The 17029-nt window shown below is 44.5% G+C and overlaps 1 protein-coding gene across 1 annotated transcript; it reads left to right on the top strand.

The window, feature by feature from the left end:
* Nucleotides 1-2141: 2141 nt before the first annotated feature.
* On the top strand, nucleotides 2142-15944 carry LOC123997668 (flavin-containing monooxygenase 5-like). The gene is made up of 11 exons (XM_046302122.1): nucleotides 2142-2231; nucleotides 8954-9092; nucleotides 10560-10748; nucleotides 10835-11000; nucleotides 11192-11334; nucleotides 11557-11756; nucleotides 11974-12109; nucleotides 12212-12431; nucleotides 12562-12634; nucleotides 12853-13105; nucleotides 13232-15944. The coding sequence occupies exons 1-11, from the start codon at nucleotides 2164-2166 to the stop codon at nucleotides 13382-13384; spliced, it is 1740 nt and encodes a 579-aa protein (XP_046158078.1). The 5' UTR covers nucleotides 2142-2163; the 3' UTR covers nucleotides 13385-15944.
* Nucleotides 15945-17029: the final 1085 nt, after the last annotated feature.

Raw genomic sequence — 17029 nt, 5'->3', positions numbered from 1 at the left:
CGATTCAAGAACCAATGACATGGCATCCCCGGAAACTGCATTCTGTTATCTTCTGATGAGAAACAACCAACCAACCAACAACCAACCAAAGTCATGGTTCTCTTAACATTGCAATAAGGAAGAACGCATCTCATTCTGTTGTGTGTTGCCTATCTACTCACTAACGTATGTCTGAGAATATTATGCCCAATCAAATGTTATTTGTCACATGCTTTGTAATCAACAGGTGTAGACTAACAGTGAAATGCTTACTTATGGGCCCTAACCAACAATGCAAAAAAATATATAATAACACAAGGAATAAATACACAATGAGTAAGGATAACTTGGCAGTATATACTGGGCACCTGTACCGAGTTGATGTGCAGGGTACGAGGTCATTGAGGTAGATACAGTGCCTTCAGAAAGTATTCACACCCCTTGATTTTTTCCCCCCACATTTTATGACAAAGTGGGATTAAAATGGTTTTAATTGTAATTTTTTTGTCATCAATCTACACAAAATACTCTGTCAGTGGAAGACAAATTCTAACATTTCTATAAACAAAAAAGGCATTGATTCAACACTAATATATTTTAATTTAGATAAGTATTCAACACTGAGTCAATACATGTTAGAACCACCTTTCTGGGTAAGTCTCTTAAGGGCTTTCCACACCTAGATTGTGCAACATTTTATTATTTTGAAAAATTCTTTAAGCTCTGTCAAATTGGTTGTTGATCATTGCTAGACAACCATTTTCAGGTCTTGCTAGATATTTTCAAGCAGGTTTAAATCAAAACTGTAACTTGGCCACTGGAACATTTCACCGTCTTCTTGGTAAACTATTCCAGTGTAGATTTGGCCTTGTTTTAGGTTACTGTCCTGCTGAACAGTGAATTTATCTCCCAGTGTGTGTGGTGGAAAGCAGACTAAACCAGGTTTTCCTCTAGGATTTTGCCTGTGCTTAGCTCCAGAAACTACAATATTGTTGATCCATCCTCAGTTTTCTCCTATCACAGCCATTAAACTCTGTTTTAGTCACCACTGGCCTCATGGCCATGTGTTATTTCATAGCTTTGATGTCTTCACCATTATTCTACAATGTAGAAAATAGTACAAATACATGAAAATCCTGGAAAGAGTAAGTGTGTCCAAACTTTTGGAGTGGTTGGCTGAAACACAACCGGCCGTAATTGGGAGTCCCGTAGGGCAGTGCACAATTGGCCCAGCGTCGACCGGGTTTGGCCGGTGTAGGCCGTCATTGTAAATAAGACTTTGTTTTTAACTGGCTTGCCTAGTTAAATAAAGATTCAATTAAAGAAATAAAAATACTGTAGTTAGGGATAAAGTGTCTAGGTGACAGGCTAGCTAAACAGTAGCAGCAGCGTATGTGATGAGTCAAAAGAGTTAGTCCGGGTAGCTATTTAACAAACTGTTCAGCAGTCTTATGGCTTGTGAATAGGAGCTCCTTTTGGTTCCAGACTGCATTGATACTGCTTGCAGAGAGAACTGTCTATGACTTGTGTGACTGGAGTTTGACAACTTTTAGTCCCAAACTACTTTTGGCCAGAACCCTATAGGCCCCAGACTTGGAGCTAGTAGTCTGTTTGGAACTGTGCGCTACCAGTTTGGCCATCTCAGCCTCTGTACAGTCAAACAAAGTTTGCCGACACAAACATTGTTATTTTGGGTTGACTGTATACTGTAGCAAATTTGACTTTATTCTATGGATTTTAGAGGCGTACTCCAGAATGATTGCACTAATTCTGTATATATGTTTTTTTTTTAATGTGTCAAATTGTGTCATTGACTTACCATGTGGTTTATATTTAGATATCTGGGACAAAATTACATCAGTTTTATCTTTTGTGGCTAATAGAAGTAGCTGAAAACTAGAAATGTCAAAGTGGAATTTTAAATGGAGCTTGACGCTATTCTGCAGAATTGTTTGTTTTAAATCTGATCTAGAATATGTAGTATGGTAGAAATCTGCGTCATGGAAATGTACCAGATGTGGTGCAATGCCAGATATTTGTTTTGACTGTAATATCTAACCTCCACCAATATAACCCAGGTCATTGCACTCCTGTCAATGTTAAACATGTTCACTTTGATCCAGGTCTTATTTTGTAATGATTTTTTAAAAACGTCACTGTGTTTGCTCGGCAATAAAGGCTGTGATGAGCTCTTCCCTTTTGACACACACACACACACACACAACCCTCACCTGCCGACACACAACACAAAGGTAAGTCTCATTAGGGTAGACATTACTGCTTCACCATATGTAATTGTCTAGAATCTTTGTAGAAATGCCATGTGCTCTGTACACTATTATGCAGAATGTATACTGCAATTACAGTGGAATAAAGAATTCTGTAGATGTTCTGTTATATTTAATCCTAATGTCTTAATGCTGGAAAAACCTTTTGTCTAAATTGAAGTGTTAGAGGTAGGATTATCTTCACGAGGTTTAGATTTCATGTTTGAATTAAACAATGAATGTCTGTTGAAATCAAAACGTGGGTAAAAAAAGAGCCTTCAATTCTGTGGTGCATTAAAGAGCGACTGCCCCTAAGGAGCAACTCGTCCTTTTCAAAACAGCCCATGTAACATTTATATGAGTCAGAAACATTTATTCTAGTGTTAAAATGTATGTGTGAATAGGATCATTTTAGTCATAAAGAAGGTTGGGTTTGGATTACAATGATGCCCTCTTTTGCCAAGCTCCATTTGCAAATCACCCCTCCGCCCACTTTGCTTCCCTTCAGTGAATAGGGCTCCATTATCGCCCCCAAATGCGTTGAAAGGATCATGTGTCCTATAGCTACAGATTGACCATGCCTCCGCAGCCAAACTTCTATGGTTTGCATACCCTGCCAAAGGACCCTAGTATGGAGTTCGTCGGTCCTCAAGTCTGGGGCGGCAGGTAGCCTAGTGGTTAGAGCATTGGGCAAGTAAACAAAAGGTTACTCAAATCCTTGAGCTGACAAGGTAAAAATCTGTTGTTCTGACCCTGAACAAGGCAGTTTACCCACTGGTCCTTGACTGTCTTTGTAAATAAGAATTTGCTCTTAACTGACTTGCCTAGTGAAATGAACGGTCCCTACGAAACCGATGCCTCACAAGTCCCCAACTGGCAGCTTCATTAAATAGTACCCGCAAAACACCGGTCTCAACGCCAACAGTGAAGAGGTGACTTGGACGCTGGCTTAGGCAGAGTTCCTCTGTCCAGTGTGTGTTCTTTTGCCCATCTTGATATTTTATTTTTATTGGCCAGACTGAGATAGGGCTTTTTCTTTGCAACTCTGACCTAGAAGGCCAGCATTCCAGAGTCACCTGTTCACTGTTGACGTTGAGACTGGTGTTTTTTGCGAGTACTACTTAATGAAACTGCCAGTTGAGGACTTGTGAGGCGTCAGTTTCTCAAACTAGACACTGTAATGTACTTGTCCTCTTTCTCAGTTGTGTACTGAGGCCTCCCACTCTTTCTATTTTGGTTAGAGACAGGTTGCGCTGTTCTGTCAAGGGAGTAGTACACAGCGTTGTATGAGATCTTCGGTTTCTTGGCAATTTCTCACATGGAACAGCCTTCATATCTTAGAAAAATAATAGACTGACAAGTTTCACAAGAAAGTCTTTGTTTCTGGCCATTTTGAGCCTGTAATCGAACCTACATGCTGATGCTCCACATACTCAACTCGTCTAAAGAAGGACAGGTTTTTGCTTCTTTAATCAAAACAACAGTTTTCAGCTGTGCTAACAATTGTAAAAAGGTTTTCTAATGATCAATTAGCCTTTAAAAGTATCAACTTGGATTAGCTAACACAACTTTCCATTGGAACACATGATGGTTGCTGATAATGGGCCTCTGTACGCCTATGTAGATATTCCATTAAAAACCTGCCTTTTCCAGCTACAATAGTCATTTACAACATTAACAATGTCTATGCTGTATTTATGATCAATTTTATGCTATTTTAATGGAGAAATGTTGCTTTTCTTTCAAAAACACAGACATTTCTAAGGGACCCCAAACGTTTGAACGGTAGTGCGTATGAATATGTAAGATTCTTCAATATTCCACCTTCAGCCACCTTGGCGTACCTCTCTCTGAAGAGAGACCGAAGGCCCCTCCACTCACCTCGGATTTCTCAGAATCATACTGGACAAAGTCTCCTTTCAGGCCTCCCGGCCTCTCTACAAACACATTTCCCTCCCGCTATCCAATTACTTATAATCTCCACACTGCACTAAAAGTCAGCGGCTTTCACTGCTGGGCCACCTGATCTCTGCCATCAGGCGGCAGGGTAACCTAGTGGTTAGAGCGTTGGACTAACCGGAAGGTTGCAAGTTCAAACGCCCGAGCTGACAAGGTACAAAATCTGTCGTTCTGCCCCTGAACAGGCAGTTAACTCACTGTTCCTAGGCCATCATTGAAAATAAGAATTTGTTCTTAACTGACTTGCCTAGTTAAATAAAGGTCAAAATTAAGTTAAAATTTAAAAAAGGATCACCCCTTAAGGCAGTTCCTTCCTGTCCCACCTTCTCTCCCTGGCCACCTCCGTGCCTTTCCTGCTTCACGCCGTGGTCTTAGATCCCTCATGCCTCTCGGAGCTCACCTTCTCCTCAGTCATTGGAACAGTATCACCTTTTTCTATGATGACTGTCTCTTCTCCTGAAGACTTACAGCTTTTCACTGCACTGCCTCTTCCATTGGGTACGGAGGTTTCTACAGAGGCCATTGGTTTGCTGCCGTAGCCGCTTTTCTCTGAGGAAATGAAGAGTCCAGAAGGGCCATCATTAACCGGGGCCGTTCTGACTCCCTCCCTATCAAGAGTTTCCTAAGACAGCTAGGTTAGACGTCTGTCAGTTTCTTCTCAGAGCTGGACATGTAACCGGCCAATGTTATCTGTCCCGTCTCCAATTTCAGAGATTACGGCACTTGGCCACAAATGCAGAACCCCTACCAACCCCAGTCACTCCTTATTCCATGATGACCTTAAAAAATACAGAAATGCCTTATGTGCTTTAGTATTCAGACCCTTTGCTATGAGACTCAAAATTGAGCTCAGGAGCATCCTTTTCCATTGATCATCCTTGAGATGTTTCTACAACTTCATTGGAGTCCACCTGTGGTAAATTAAATTGATTAGACAACAGTCCAACAGCTGACAATGCATGTCAGAGCAAAGACCAAGCCATGAGGTCGAAGGAATTGTCTGTAGAGCTCCGAGACAGGATTGAGTCAGGGGCACAGATCTTGGGAAGGGCACCAAAAAAATGTCTGCAGCATTGTAGGTCCCCAGGAAAACAGTGGCTTCCATCATTCTTAAATGGAAGAAGTTTGAAACCACCAAGACTCTTCCTAGAGCTGGCCGCCTGGCCTAATTAAGCAATCAGGGGAGAAGGGCCTTGGTCAGGGAGGTGACCAAGAACTCGATGGTCACTCTGACAAAGCTCCAGAGTTCCTCTGTGGAGATGGGAGAAACTTCCGGAAGGACAACCATCTCTGCAGCACTCCACTAATCAGGCCTTTATGGTAGAGTGGCCAGACGGAAGCCACTTCTCAGTAAAAGACACATGACAGCTCTCTTGGAGTTTGCAAAAGGCACCTAAAGGAATCTCAGACCATGAGAAACAAGATTCTCTGGTCTGATGAAACTAAGATTCAACTCTTTGGCCTAGTGTCCCATCTGGAGGAAACATGGCACCATCCCTACGGTGAGGCATGGTGGTGGCAGTATCATGCTGTGGGGATGTTTTTCAGTGGCAGGGCCTGGGGGACTAGTCAGGATAGAGGGAAAGATTAACGGCGCAAAGTACAGAGAGATCCTTAATGAAAACCTGCTCCAGAGCGCTCAGGACCTCAGACTGGGGCGAAGGAGACAAGACTGTAACTACCAATTGGGGAGAATACAGGGTAAAAAAAAGTTAATGTGATATTTCAGTTTTTGTATTTGTATATATATTTATATATTTCTGAAAAACCTCTTTTTGCTTTGTCATTATGGGGTATTATGTGTAGATAGATGAGGGGGGAAATTATTTAGTCAATTTTGGAATAAGGCTGCAACGTAACAAAGTGGAAAATGTCAAGGGGTCTAAATACTTTCCGAATGCCCTCTATCACCTGCCTTTTTCCTCCAATGACTTGGTCACCATGTTTGCCTTCTTCACCCATGCCAGCTCATCCCTCTTCATGCAGATATCATCCATCTGGATGTATCTGGCCAGGATCAACATCTTTCTCAAGTTGCTTACTGGGTCTTCATGTTCCTCCTCTCACCTGCATGTCTCCCTTCTCCTCAAGGGCTTCCAACGCACAGAAGTCCCACCCTCGACACCAGTCCATAACACTCGACATCCTGTCTGCCTGCATCCAGACGCTGCGGTCTGGTTACATCTCCATCACAGTCTCTTCCACACTAAAATCAATGTGTCTTTTGGCATTTTGGGGGATTCCTGCAATGTTCAGAGTTTACATCCTCATCTACGATCTACAACCCTTCTCGATATCCTAGTCTGTCAGACGTTCCCATCCTCAATCAGTTTGGCAGGACCACACCAGTCTACCAGTTCCGGCTACCATCTACCATCTACCCTCTACCATCTACCATCTACCCTCAGCCTCTGTGAACCACTTACCTACTTCCTGCAGCTCAGACAATCTCAACATGCCTCTCCATCCGACCCACTATTCAACACTGATTCTGCTTCCATCGCCTCTCGTCAGTGATTCCATTCCCATCTGAGACAAATACTATCCCTGTCCGGTTATTTTGTTGACCAATTCTCTGGACACACCTGCCGCCTCCATGGCATCCCGACACAGCATCGCAGACCACACCGTACAACTCCTCGGCCACTGGTCCTCTCAAGTCTATCATTCCTACATCCGCTCTGACATAAACATCAGGACAGCCCACAACATGCTAATCTCACAGAACCTGCATTAACTCAGTCTCAGTCCTCCAGTCTCCGCCTCATTTCACAGACACCATCTACTTCACGCACTGTATCCTGCCCAACCTGCAAAAAGAGTATTTGTTCCCCAGCTGAGTCTGGTTCCTCAAGGTTTTTTTCATTCAAGGGAGTTTTTTCCTTTCCACGGTTACTTCTGCTTGCTCTCCTGAGGTCTATGGTTAGCTTTCTCCATGGGCACCTTGTCCGTATGACTGTTCTACCTCCACTATATCGCCAATCATTCAGGACATGAAGTCCAGAACAGCTCACTTCCTATCCAGGGTCCAACGAACTTGGTGCTCTCTTATTGGGGATACTGCCTAACTACTGTACCACGACGGTGATGTTTACCTGAGGCTCCAAGCCAAACCCTACAGAGTCAGCCCCTCCGGATTTTTGATCTGCAGCCCTTGGCTTCATCCGGTCCATTTTCATTTCCCTGCTGAATTCTCATTCTCGCATCCATTCCACCTCCTCAATAAATATTCTAAACTCATTTCATGTCTAGTCCTGACACTCGTGAAATGGCGTTAAGGATTAAACAAATTCAGGAGAAGGGACCAGACTTGAATATAACACAACTAGTTGCCTATAAACTCAACAAGCACCAGCTGTTAACCATTGCAAATCAGCCTATTTTTTGCAACACTTTACTAGTTTGCCTTGAACGTAACTCCTCAAACACGCTCCAGATGCTACTAACTGCTAATCTCCACCCCTGTTTTCACTCTTCTTAATCACCACTACCCCCCTACTTAAACCTGACCAAACAGGTCACATGCCATTCCTTTAAAAAATATTCTAAACCCATTTCACGTCTGGTCATGTGAATTGAACGCAACCTGCAGGAAGTTTGTTTGTTGTGATTGAGTGGAGGGAAGCGGATGCTGGCAAGGTTCTGACAGATGGGTGTGTCATGGCTGCCAGCATTACATGAGGAGCAAGCCAAAAGACTAGGCCAAATCAGTGGGTGGAATTCCCCTTTAAGATCACCAGCATGCAGCAGTTTGTTTTCTAATCAGCATGCAATTTTTCTCCATGCACCTGGTATTACAATAGGCGTGCAAGTTTGGCCTGTGCTTTTTCTAATGTTTAGCCTAATTTCAAACTGGTCAATGTTTGCAGGGTGTGGCATAGTTATCGCTCAAAAGTCAGATTGTTACATTTAAATGTAACTAAACGACCTGGAGAGAAGCCATTGCTGTGACCTTGTCTTCAGCATTCTATGTGTATCATAACACTAAAGAACATATCTCCTGCCTGATATCATCTACACAGAGTGTACACCTTCCTGATATTGAGCTGCGCCCCCTTTTGCCCTCAGAACAGCCTCAATTTGTCGGGGGCATGGACTGCACAATGTGTCGAAGGCGTTCCACTGCTGGACCATGTTAACTCCAATGCTTCCCACAAGTTGGTTAGATGTCCTTTGGATGGTGGAACATTCTTGATACACACTGGAAACTATTGAGCGTGGAAAAACCCAGCAGCATTGCAGTTCTTGACACACTCAAACCTGTGCACCTGACACCTACTACCATACCCTGTTCAAAGGCACTTAAATCTTTTGTACTGGCCATTCACCCTCTCCTCCACCTTAATCTACACTGATTGACGTGGATTTAATAGGTGACATCAATAAGGGATCCTAGCTTTCACCTGGTCAGGATGTCATGGAAAGATCAGGCATTCCTAATGTTGTGTACACTCAGTGTATGTAAGTTAAATTAGAGCAATTAAGGTTTGCACAACAAACTGCTTTTTAAAATGAGTTCTTCTACCTACAACCTCTGCTGTCTATCCTTCTCTCCTATATTCTCCCTCCCTCTCTTTCTCCTCTCCTACTCTTCCTCCCTCTCTCCTTTCCCTTGTCTGGGGGTAGGGGCTTGAAGTGTGTCTCTCCCTGTAGTGCCATACTAACCATCACTCTCCCTCCTCCTTGTAGTTCCAGCATGGTACTAACCTTCTCTCTCTCTCTCTCTCTCTCTCTCTCTCTCTCTGTAGTTCCATCATGGTGCGTACCGTAGCAGTGATTGGGGCGGGTCCCTCAGGTCTGACCAGCATCAAGAGCTGTCTGGACGAGGGTCTGGAGCCCACCTGCTTTGAGAGCAGTGATGACATCGGGGGGCTGTGGAAGTTCAAGGCAAGGCCTGGGACCAGGGACTGATGTACATTACATTTGGCAAACTTAGTTTGCATATTTATTCAGGACGTTATAATGGTCGCCATGTTGGCACCAACAGTCCAAAGGTGGACAATATATACAAAAGTATGTAGTCATCAAATTAGTGGATTCAACTATTTCAGCCACACCCGTTTGCTGACGGGTGTATAAAATCGAGCACACCGCCATGCAAGCTCCATAGACAAACAGTGGCAATAGAATGGTCTTACTGAATCGCTCAGTGACTTTCAACATGGCACCGTCATAGGATGCCACCTTTCCAACAAGTCAGTTCGTCAAAAATGCTGCCTTGCTAGAACTGCCCCGGGCAACTGTAAGTGCCGTTATTGTAAAGTGGAAAGGTCTAGGAGCAACAACAGCTCAGTTTGCGAAGTGGTAGGCCAACCAAGCTCACAGAATGGGACCGCCAAGTGCTGAAGCTCATAGTGCGTACAAATCGTCTGTCCTCGATTGCAACACTCACTACCCAGTTCCAAATTGCCTCTGGAAGCAATGTTCGTCGGGAGCTTCATGAAATGCGTTTCCATGGACGCGTAGCCACACACATGCCTAAGATCACCATGCTCAATGCCAAGTGTCGGCTGGAGTGGGTTAAAGCTCGCCATCATTGGACTCTGGAGCAGTGGAAACGCTTTCTCTGGAGTGATGACTCACGCTTCACCATCTGGCAGTCCGACGGACGAATCTGGGTTTGGTGGATACCAGGAGAATGCTACAGTACCTGCCCCAATGCATAGTGCCAAATGTAAAGTTGGGTGGACAAGGAATAATGTCTTGGGCTGTTTTTTATGGTTCGGGCTAGGCCCCTTAGTTCTGGTGAAGCATATAATGCCATTCTAGAGGATTCTGTGCTTCTAACTTTGTGGCAATAGTTTAGGGAAGGCCCTTTCCTGTTTCAGCATGACAATGCCACCGTGCACAAAGCGAAGTCCATACAGAAATGGTGTGTCAAGATCATTGTGGAAGAACTTGACTGGCCTGAACAGAGCTCTGATCTCAATCCCATCAAACACCTATGGGATGAATTGGAACGTCAACTGCAAGCCAGGCCTAATCGCCCAACATCAGTGCCCGACTTCACTAATGCTCTTGTGGCTGAATGGAAGCAAGTCCCCGCGGCAATGTTCCAACATCTAGTGGAAAGCCTTTCCAGAAGAGTGGAGGGTGTTATAGAATCAAATCCATGTTATATATCTGTATGTATCAATTCTACAGAATAGTTACCACACTGTTGTGCCTAGCGCAGCTAACATAATGTAATGATTATAAATGGGTGAAACAGTTCCACGTTTGAGTTGACCTAATGTGCTCACAGAGTGAGATCTTATTTATTATGTAAGAACAAGAGAGTAGTCAGTTATCAGATGATAATATGGATGTTGATGATCATAGCGCTATGACTTAAACATGTCTGCCTCCTTCCAGGAAGTTTCTGAGCCCAACAGAGCCAGTATCTACCGTTCCCTCACCATCAATATCTCCAAGGAGATGATGTGTTTCAGCGACTTCCCCATCCCAGCTGACTACCCCAACTACATGCACCACTCCCGTATCCTGCAGTACTTCAGGCTCTATGCTGAACACTTCAAACTGCTGCAGCACATCCACTTCCAGGTGACAGCAGTGACTTTACAAACCCAATTAGGGGGAATAACGGGCTGGTTGCTGGGTTCAAGGTTGGTTAATTGTGTGTGTTTCAGACCAGTGTGCGGAGTGTGAGACAGAGGCCAGACTTCAGTCATTCAGGCCAGTGGGAGGTGGTGACAGAGAACAGGGAGGGACAGGAGGAGAGACACACGTTTGACTCTGTCATCGTCTGCTCTGGTCACTACTCCTACCCACACCTTCCACTTAAAGACTTCTCAGGTCAGCAGAATCAATCAACAAATAAAAATCATTTTTTAAATAAAAAAGTGCTTTACAATAACCTGGCCCAGACCCCCAGAGCAAGAAGTTAGCTGAGACTATCTTCTGACACACACATACTGTATATACTGTATATACACACACACACACACACAGTAGAGCATGCCAATCGAGTATTCTGTTGGTTTCAGGTATTGAGTCGTTTGAGGGGAAGTACTTCCACAGTTGGGATTATAAGGGTCCAGAGGACCTTCATGGGAAGAGGGTGGTGGTGATCGGCATCGGCAACTCTGGAGGAGACATCGCTGTGGAGTCCAGCCGGGTGGCCGAGCAGGTAACTAACAACTGATACAGGGTCAGATTCAGAGCAGGTAACCACTAATACAGGGTCCGATTTTCAATTGGCATAGTTTCTGTGTTTATTTGTATGGGTTGTTTGTTTCTTATTGTCTGTTTTCTTGGTCTGTGAATGACGTGTGAGCTGGGGGAAGAATGTTATCTTATGTTCTCTCTTGATAAATGAATTATCCCATCCCTCCTATCTCCCTTTCTGCAGGTGTATCTGAGCACGCGTCGCGGTGCGTGGGTTATACGTGTGCTGTCGGACAACGGCTTGCCCGTGGACATGAAGTATAACACACGCTTCGTCCACATCCTGTTCCAACTGCTGCCAGTTAACTGGCTCAGCTGGTTCGGAGAGAAGAAGCTCAACGCCATGTATGACCACACCATGTACGCCCTCAAACCCAAACACAGGTAGGTAGGTAGGTGTGTGTGTGTGTGTGTGTGTGTGTGTGTGTGTGTGTGTGTGTGTGTGTGTGTGTGTGTGTGTGTGTGTGTGTGTGTGTGTGTGTGTGTGTGTGTGTGTGTGTGTGTGTGTGTGTGTGTGTGTGTGTGTGTGTGTGTGTGTGTGTGTGTGTGTACACAATACATGAATACATCCTCTCTTTTCATCCCTTCCGCTCTCAACTAGGTTGTTCAGTACGATTCCAGTGATAAATGATGAGCTTCCCAATAAGATCTTGACTGGTGGAGTCATGGTCAAACCCAATGTCCAACAGATCAGAGGCTCCAGTGTGGTGTTTGAGGATGGGAGTGTGGTGGACAAGGTGGACACACAGCCAGACACAGATACACACACTAAAACATACATGCTCGCATTCACACACCCTATTAACGTTTAACATGGCTAAGTGTGTTTCGTTTTCTAGGTGGATGTGATTGTGTTCGCTACGGGTTACAACTACGACTTTCCCTTCCTGCCTCCCAACGTAATGCATAAGTCTGGCCACCGGTTGGGGCTGTACAAGCATGTGTTTCCCCCCACCCTGGAGCACCCCACCATGGCCGTAGTAGGCTTCATCCATGCCCTGGGTGCCATCATGCCCCAGGCAGAGATGCAGTCCCGCTGGGTCTCACGTGTCTTTAAAGGTCAGACTGAGTGATAGCCAGTAGAGAGGTATCAGGATCCATTACTGCACATCATTTGCTTCTACCCCCACCTGCTTCATGTGTAGTTCTGATCAGAGGAGTGGTCTTAGTTCTGTCTCGTGTTTCTCAGGTCATAAGAAGCTACCGTCCAACCAGGCCATGCTGAAGGCTGTGGAGTGCGACACCAAGGACATGGACAAGAAGTGAGATGGCTGTCCATCCCAAAGCCATATAATATCTAAGCTTCATGCATACATGAATAATGCATTCGGAAATGATTCAGACCCCTTGACTCTTTCCACATTTTGATTCGTTACAGCTTTATTCTAAAATGGATTAAATAAATAAAAAAAGCTGGGTATTACTAATCAATATCCTGAATAATTAATAACTGATGACTGTTGCTCTGTCCTGTCCACAGCTACATCGTATCCAAGCTGGTGCCGCTGCAGGTGGACTTTGTGTCCTACATGGATGACATTGCTGGAGAGGTAGGGGTCAGACCCAGCCTGGCCTGGCTGTTCTTCACTGACTACCCCCTATTCAAGAGGGTTCTGTGGGGTCCCGTCACTGCCTACCAATACCGTATCACCGGCCCAGGGAAATGGTCCGGGGCACGCCGAGCCATCTTCACCCAGTTTGAACGCATGTTCCAGCCCTTCAAGACCAGACAGGTGACGTATTTATTATATATTCATACTGAAGATGCATCTAAGATATTTGTATTTAAGATGAATGTACATTTGGTATCGAATAGGTTATTATACTATGATGTGTTCTTCTCCCCTTCCTTGTACCAGGTGGAGGAGAAGCAGGGATGTTCTGTGGCGGGCCGTCTGCTAAAGCTCAGCCTTACAGCGATGATGGGAGGAGCAGCAGCCTACTACTTCCACCTCCATCCACCCTCCTCCCTCACCTACCTTCTCTCCAAACTCACACCTCAGAGAGCCTGAACACCATCTACCTCCACCTCCCTCCTCTCCACCCTCAACCCCCAGAGAGTCTGAACACCATCTTCCTCAACCCCCAGAGAGTCTGAACACCATCTTCCTCCACCTCCCTCCTCTCCACCCTCAACCCCCAGAGAGTCTGAACACCATCTTCCTCCACCTGCCTCCTCTCCATCCTCAACCCCCAGAGAGTCTGAACACCATCTTCCTCCACCTCCCCCCTCTTCACCCTCAGTAGTGCTAACTTAGTTCGCTAGGTGGTCAACACAATTTTTGGCCAAGGACCACCCCAAAAAATGCATCTAGCTATAACATTTGGCACAGTAACATCACACAAACATGTATTTCTCAGGGAGATACTGGTGGAGACCTTTTCGAGGTAACCCGAGGCTGTACAAGTTGTGGTTGTGCAAACCCCAAAACTGAAAGGGAGTTAAGAAATGCTGTATGCATTTTCTGTTATGTTTTTTAATTCGACCAAAATAGTTAGCTATGTTTGCCTGTTCAGCACATTGCCTGCCTCTATACAGCATTGATTCCTACCGAGTGTGAACTACCCACCAGAATGACAATGAAAACCCAGTGTGGTCAGTAAACAATGGCTCATTGTTTCAGTATGATATGTTGGATAAATTAATGAAGACGGACACCAATGTCAACTTCAATAGCCTTGTTCAAGCATTGTACAAATCCCTACATGCGGAGTCTGGCAGACATTCAGACAACCAATCGAGGCAGAGTAATTCACCACGAACGGTGAACACAGAGAGAGCCCCATAGCATGTAAATACGGTTGGAATACATACACAAAGAGCACTGCCCTGCCTATAGAAAACCACGCAGAGCTTGTGGAACTAATAATCACTTTGCAAAAGTGTGTTTCAAAAGCAAATGAAGGGTGAGTGAGGGCAAGATTCATTGTGTTGATGATGTTACTCAATCTTCAGAACAGTGAAAGTGACATTTACATGCATGAATCCATTGGGGCTGTACACTCAAGAGGGAAGAAATGGTTCATGACACTACGATTACACAACAAGCAACAACAATGTCAACTGGATTCCGGTGCTACATGCAACATAATGAGCTACAAAGACAAAATCAATCTGGCATCTGACACACATCTATTGCCCAGCGACACTAGACTAAAGCTGTACTCAGGAGAACTAATGTGCTCTATGGGCATCTTTGAGACCAAATGTGTTATTCGGGGACGCAATCACAAGCTGGAGTTTGAGATTGTGAAAACCAGTCAACATCCTCTCCTCTCAGCCTCTACATGCTAACGCCTGGGACTGATGCAGTTCAGCGTACCAAATGACCTGCACATTGTGGAGCATGTCCAGCATGGACCCCTGTCCAAAGAACAACTACTTAGCAGATATAACAATGTATTCAACAGGCCTGTTGAATCAGTGCCTGTGGAGGTACACTTTGAATTGGATGAGAGTGTCACTCCAGTCCAGTGTGCTCCTCGCATTGTGCCCATTGCAATGAAAGTGGCTGTGAAGGCCCAGCTGCACAAGTATGAGGCCGATGGCCACATGACATCTGTGACTGAACCAGCAATAGGGTCATAGTGAAAAAACAGAGAAGCTGAGGATCTGCATCTGAACCAAGCACTGAAACGATCCCACTACATCATGCCAACACTAGAGGATGTCCTCTATAAGCTTTCCAGAGCCAGGATTTTCACCTTGGTTGATGCCCGAGATGCATTCCTTCAATGCAAGCTGGACGAAGAAAGCAGCTTCATGACTACCTTCTGGACCCCATGGGGTCGGAAACATTGGCTCAAACTCCCGTTTGGTGTCTCGGTGGCGCCTGAGGTATACCAACGCAAGCAGCACAAGTTACTGGCTGGGTTCAAGGGTATTGAACCCATCGCAGATGATGTCCTGATCGTAGGCTGTGGTGACACAGACGAAGAAGCAGAACGCGACCACGATGTGAAGCTCCTGGCACTGATGGAGTGCTGCCGATCAGTTAAGCTTCGTCTTGGCCTGAAGAAGCTGCAGTTCAAGGAATAAAGACAGACACCAATGTCAAGTTCAATAGCCTCGATCAAGCATTGTACAAATCCCTACAAGCGGAGTCCGGAGAACAGTCCAGCTAGTCGATTACCTATCAACTAGACTCCGTAACACTCATCTGCACGACATATAGGTGGACTATGGGCCATCAAGTCATATGATGGTTATGTTCAAATTACACTGGTCATAGCACAACCCCAACTCCAATGTAACGTAACAGGTCAAGCATTTACAACACTCCTTTACATTTTTTTTATTTTTTACAAAAGATACCTAGAAAACGGTTGAAGCCCAAATGGCAACCTATTCCCTACATATTGAACTATGTTTGACACTCCCAGCCCCTGAGAAGCAGGGGTTCTCTATACGGTGACTTATGTTCATTTTTAAATACTGTAGAGACATTTGTAAAGTTGTCCTTTTGGAATCAATCCATTCTCTCTTCACACAACAGGATATCATATAACTCAAATGGCATAACTCTGAAAATCCAAAACACCCTAATAAATAAACTATTTTTTAAAGATGAACAACCATTTTTGTATTTTTGTCTGGCACATGGTAATCTTAAGGGAAAAAACGTGTAGTTCTTTCTGCTCATTTCCCAATGTCAACCTATAATGCACAGGATAGCTTAGACCTGTTGGATGGTGGAAAATGTCAGCCATAGACAGTGGTATAAAGTACTTTAGTAAAAATACTCAGACACAAATACTCAACGGCTCAGACACGAGACGTATGTGGCAGGGTCTACAGACAATCACGGACTACAAAAAGAAAACCACCCATGTCACGGACACCGACGTCTTGCTTCCAGACAAACTAAACACCTTCTTTGCCCACTTTGAGGATAATAGAGTGCCACCGACACGACCCGCTACCAAGGACTGCGAACCCTCTTTCTCCGTGGCCGACATGAGTAAGACATTTAAAAGTATTAAATCTTGCAAGGCTGCCGGCCAAGACGGTATCTGGAGCATCAGTATTTGTGGGTTTGATTAGAGACTTAAAATGGGCAGAAACAAAGAACTTTCTTCTGAAACTCGTCACTCTATTTTTGTTCTGAGAAATGAAGGCTATTCCATGCGAGAAATTGCCAAGAAACTGAAGATCTCGTACAATGCTGTGTACTACTCCCGTCACAGAACAGCGCAAACTGGCCCTAACCAGAATAGAAAGAGGAGTGGGAGGCCCCAGTGCACAACTGAGGATTTTTACACAAAAGATTTGTGATTCGTTTTTAAATGTTTAATGTTAAATGCCGCAAGTAGTCCAAGGTTCTGTTACTCCGGCAGTGTTGATGCTGAAGAGGGTGAAAATAATCACTGGAATGCATTGAAATCACAAATAAAGTATTGATTGTAACTCAATGTAATTGTATATTCATTTCTCATGTTTCATCAGGAAAAGGTCAAATATTTGTAACAAGTGTAATATCTGCCATTCTGTATGAACAAATGTTTCTTACCAAGCCCTTTGCACTGATGTTCCTGGAGAAACTCTTGCTTGGTTGGTAGTGGGACGAGTCTGAGTTAATTAAACAAATTGTTACTTCAATAGTACACAGTACAATGCAATGTCATATTCCCGTATACACCCCACTGTATCCTGTGCA

This window comes from Oncorhynchus gorbuscha, linkage group LG15 (genome assembly GCF_021184085.1).
Source record: "Oncorhynchus gorbuscha isolate QuinsamMale2020 ecotype Even-year linkage group LG15, OgorEven_v1.0, whole genome shotgun sequence".
Classification (NCBI taxonomy): domain Eukaryota; kingdom Metazoa; phylum Chordata; class Actinopteri; order Salmoniformes; family Salmonidae; genus Oncorhynchus; species Oncorhynchus gorbuscha.
This window is presented reverse-complemented; position numbering and strand designations above follow the sequence as displayed.

Excerpts from the sequence above, each read along its gene's own strand:
- LOC123997668 (XM_046302122.1), top strand. The coding sequence starts at position 2,164 with ATGAGCTCTTCCCTTTTGACACACACACACACACACACAACCCTCACC. Across the intron at positions 11,001-11,191 it reads TCCACTTAAAGACTTCTCAG|GTATTGAGTCGTTTGAGGGG; the intron begins GTCAGCAGAATC and ends TGTTGGTTTCAG. Across the intron at positions 11,757-11,973 it reads GCCCTCAAACCCAAACACAG|GTTGTTCAGTACGATTCCAG; the intron begins GTAGGTAGGTAG and ends GCTCTCAACTAG.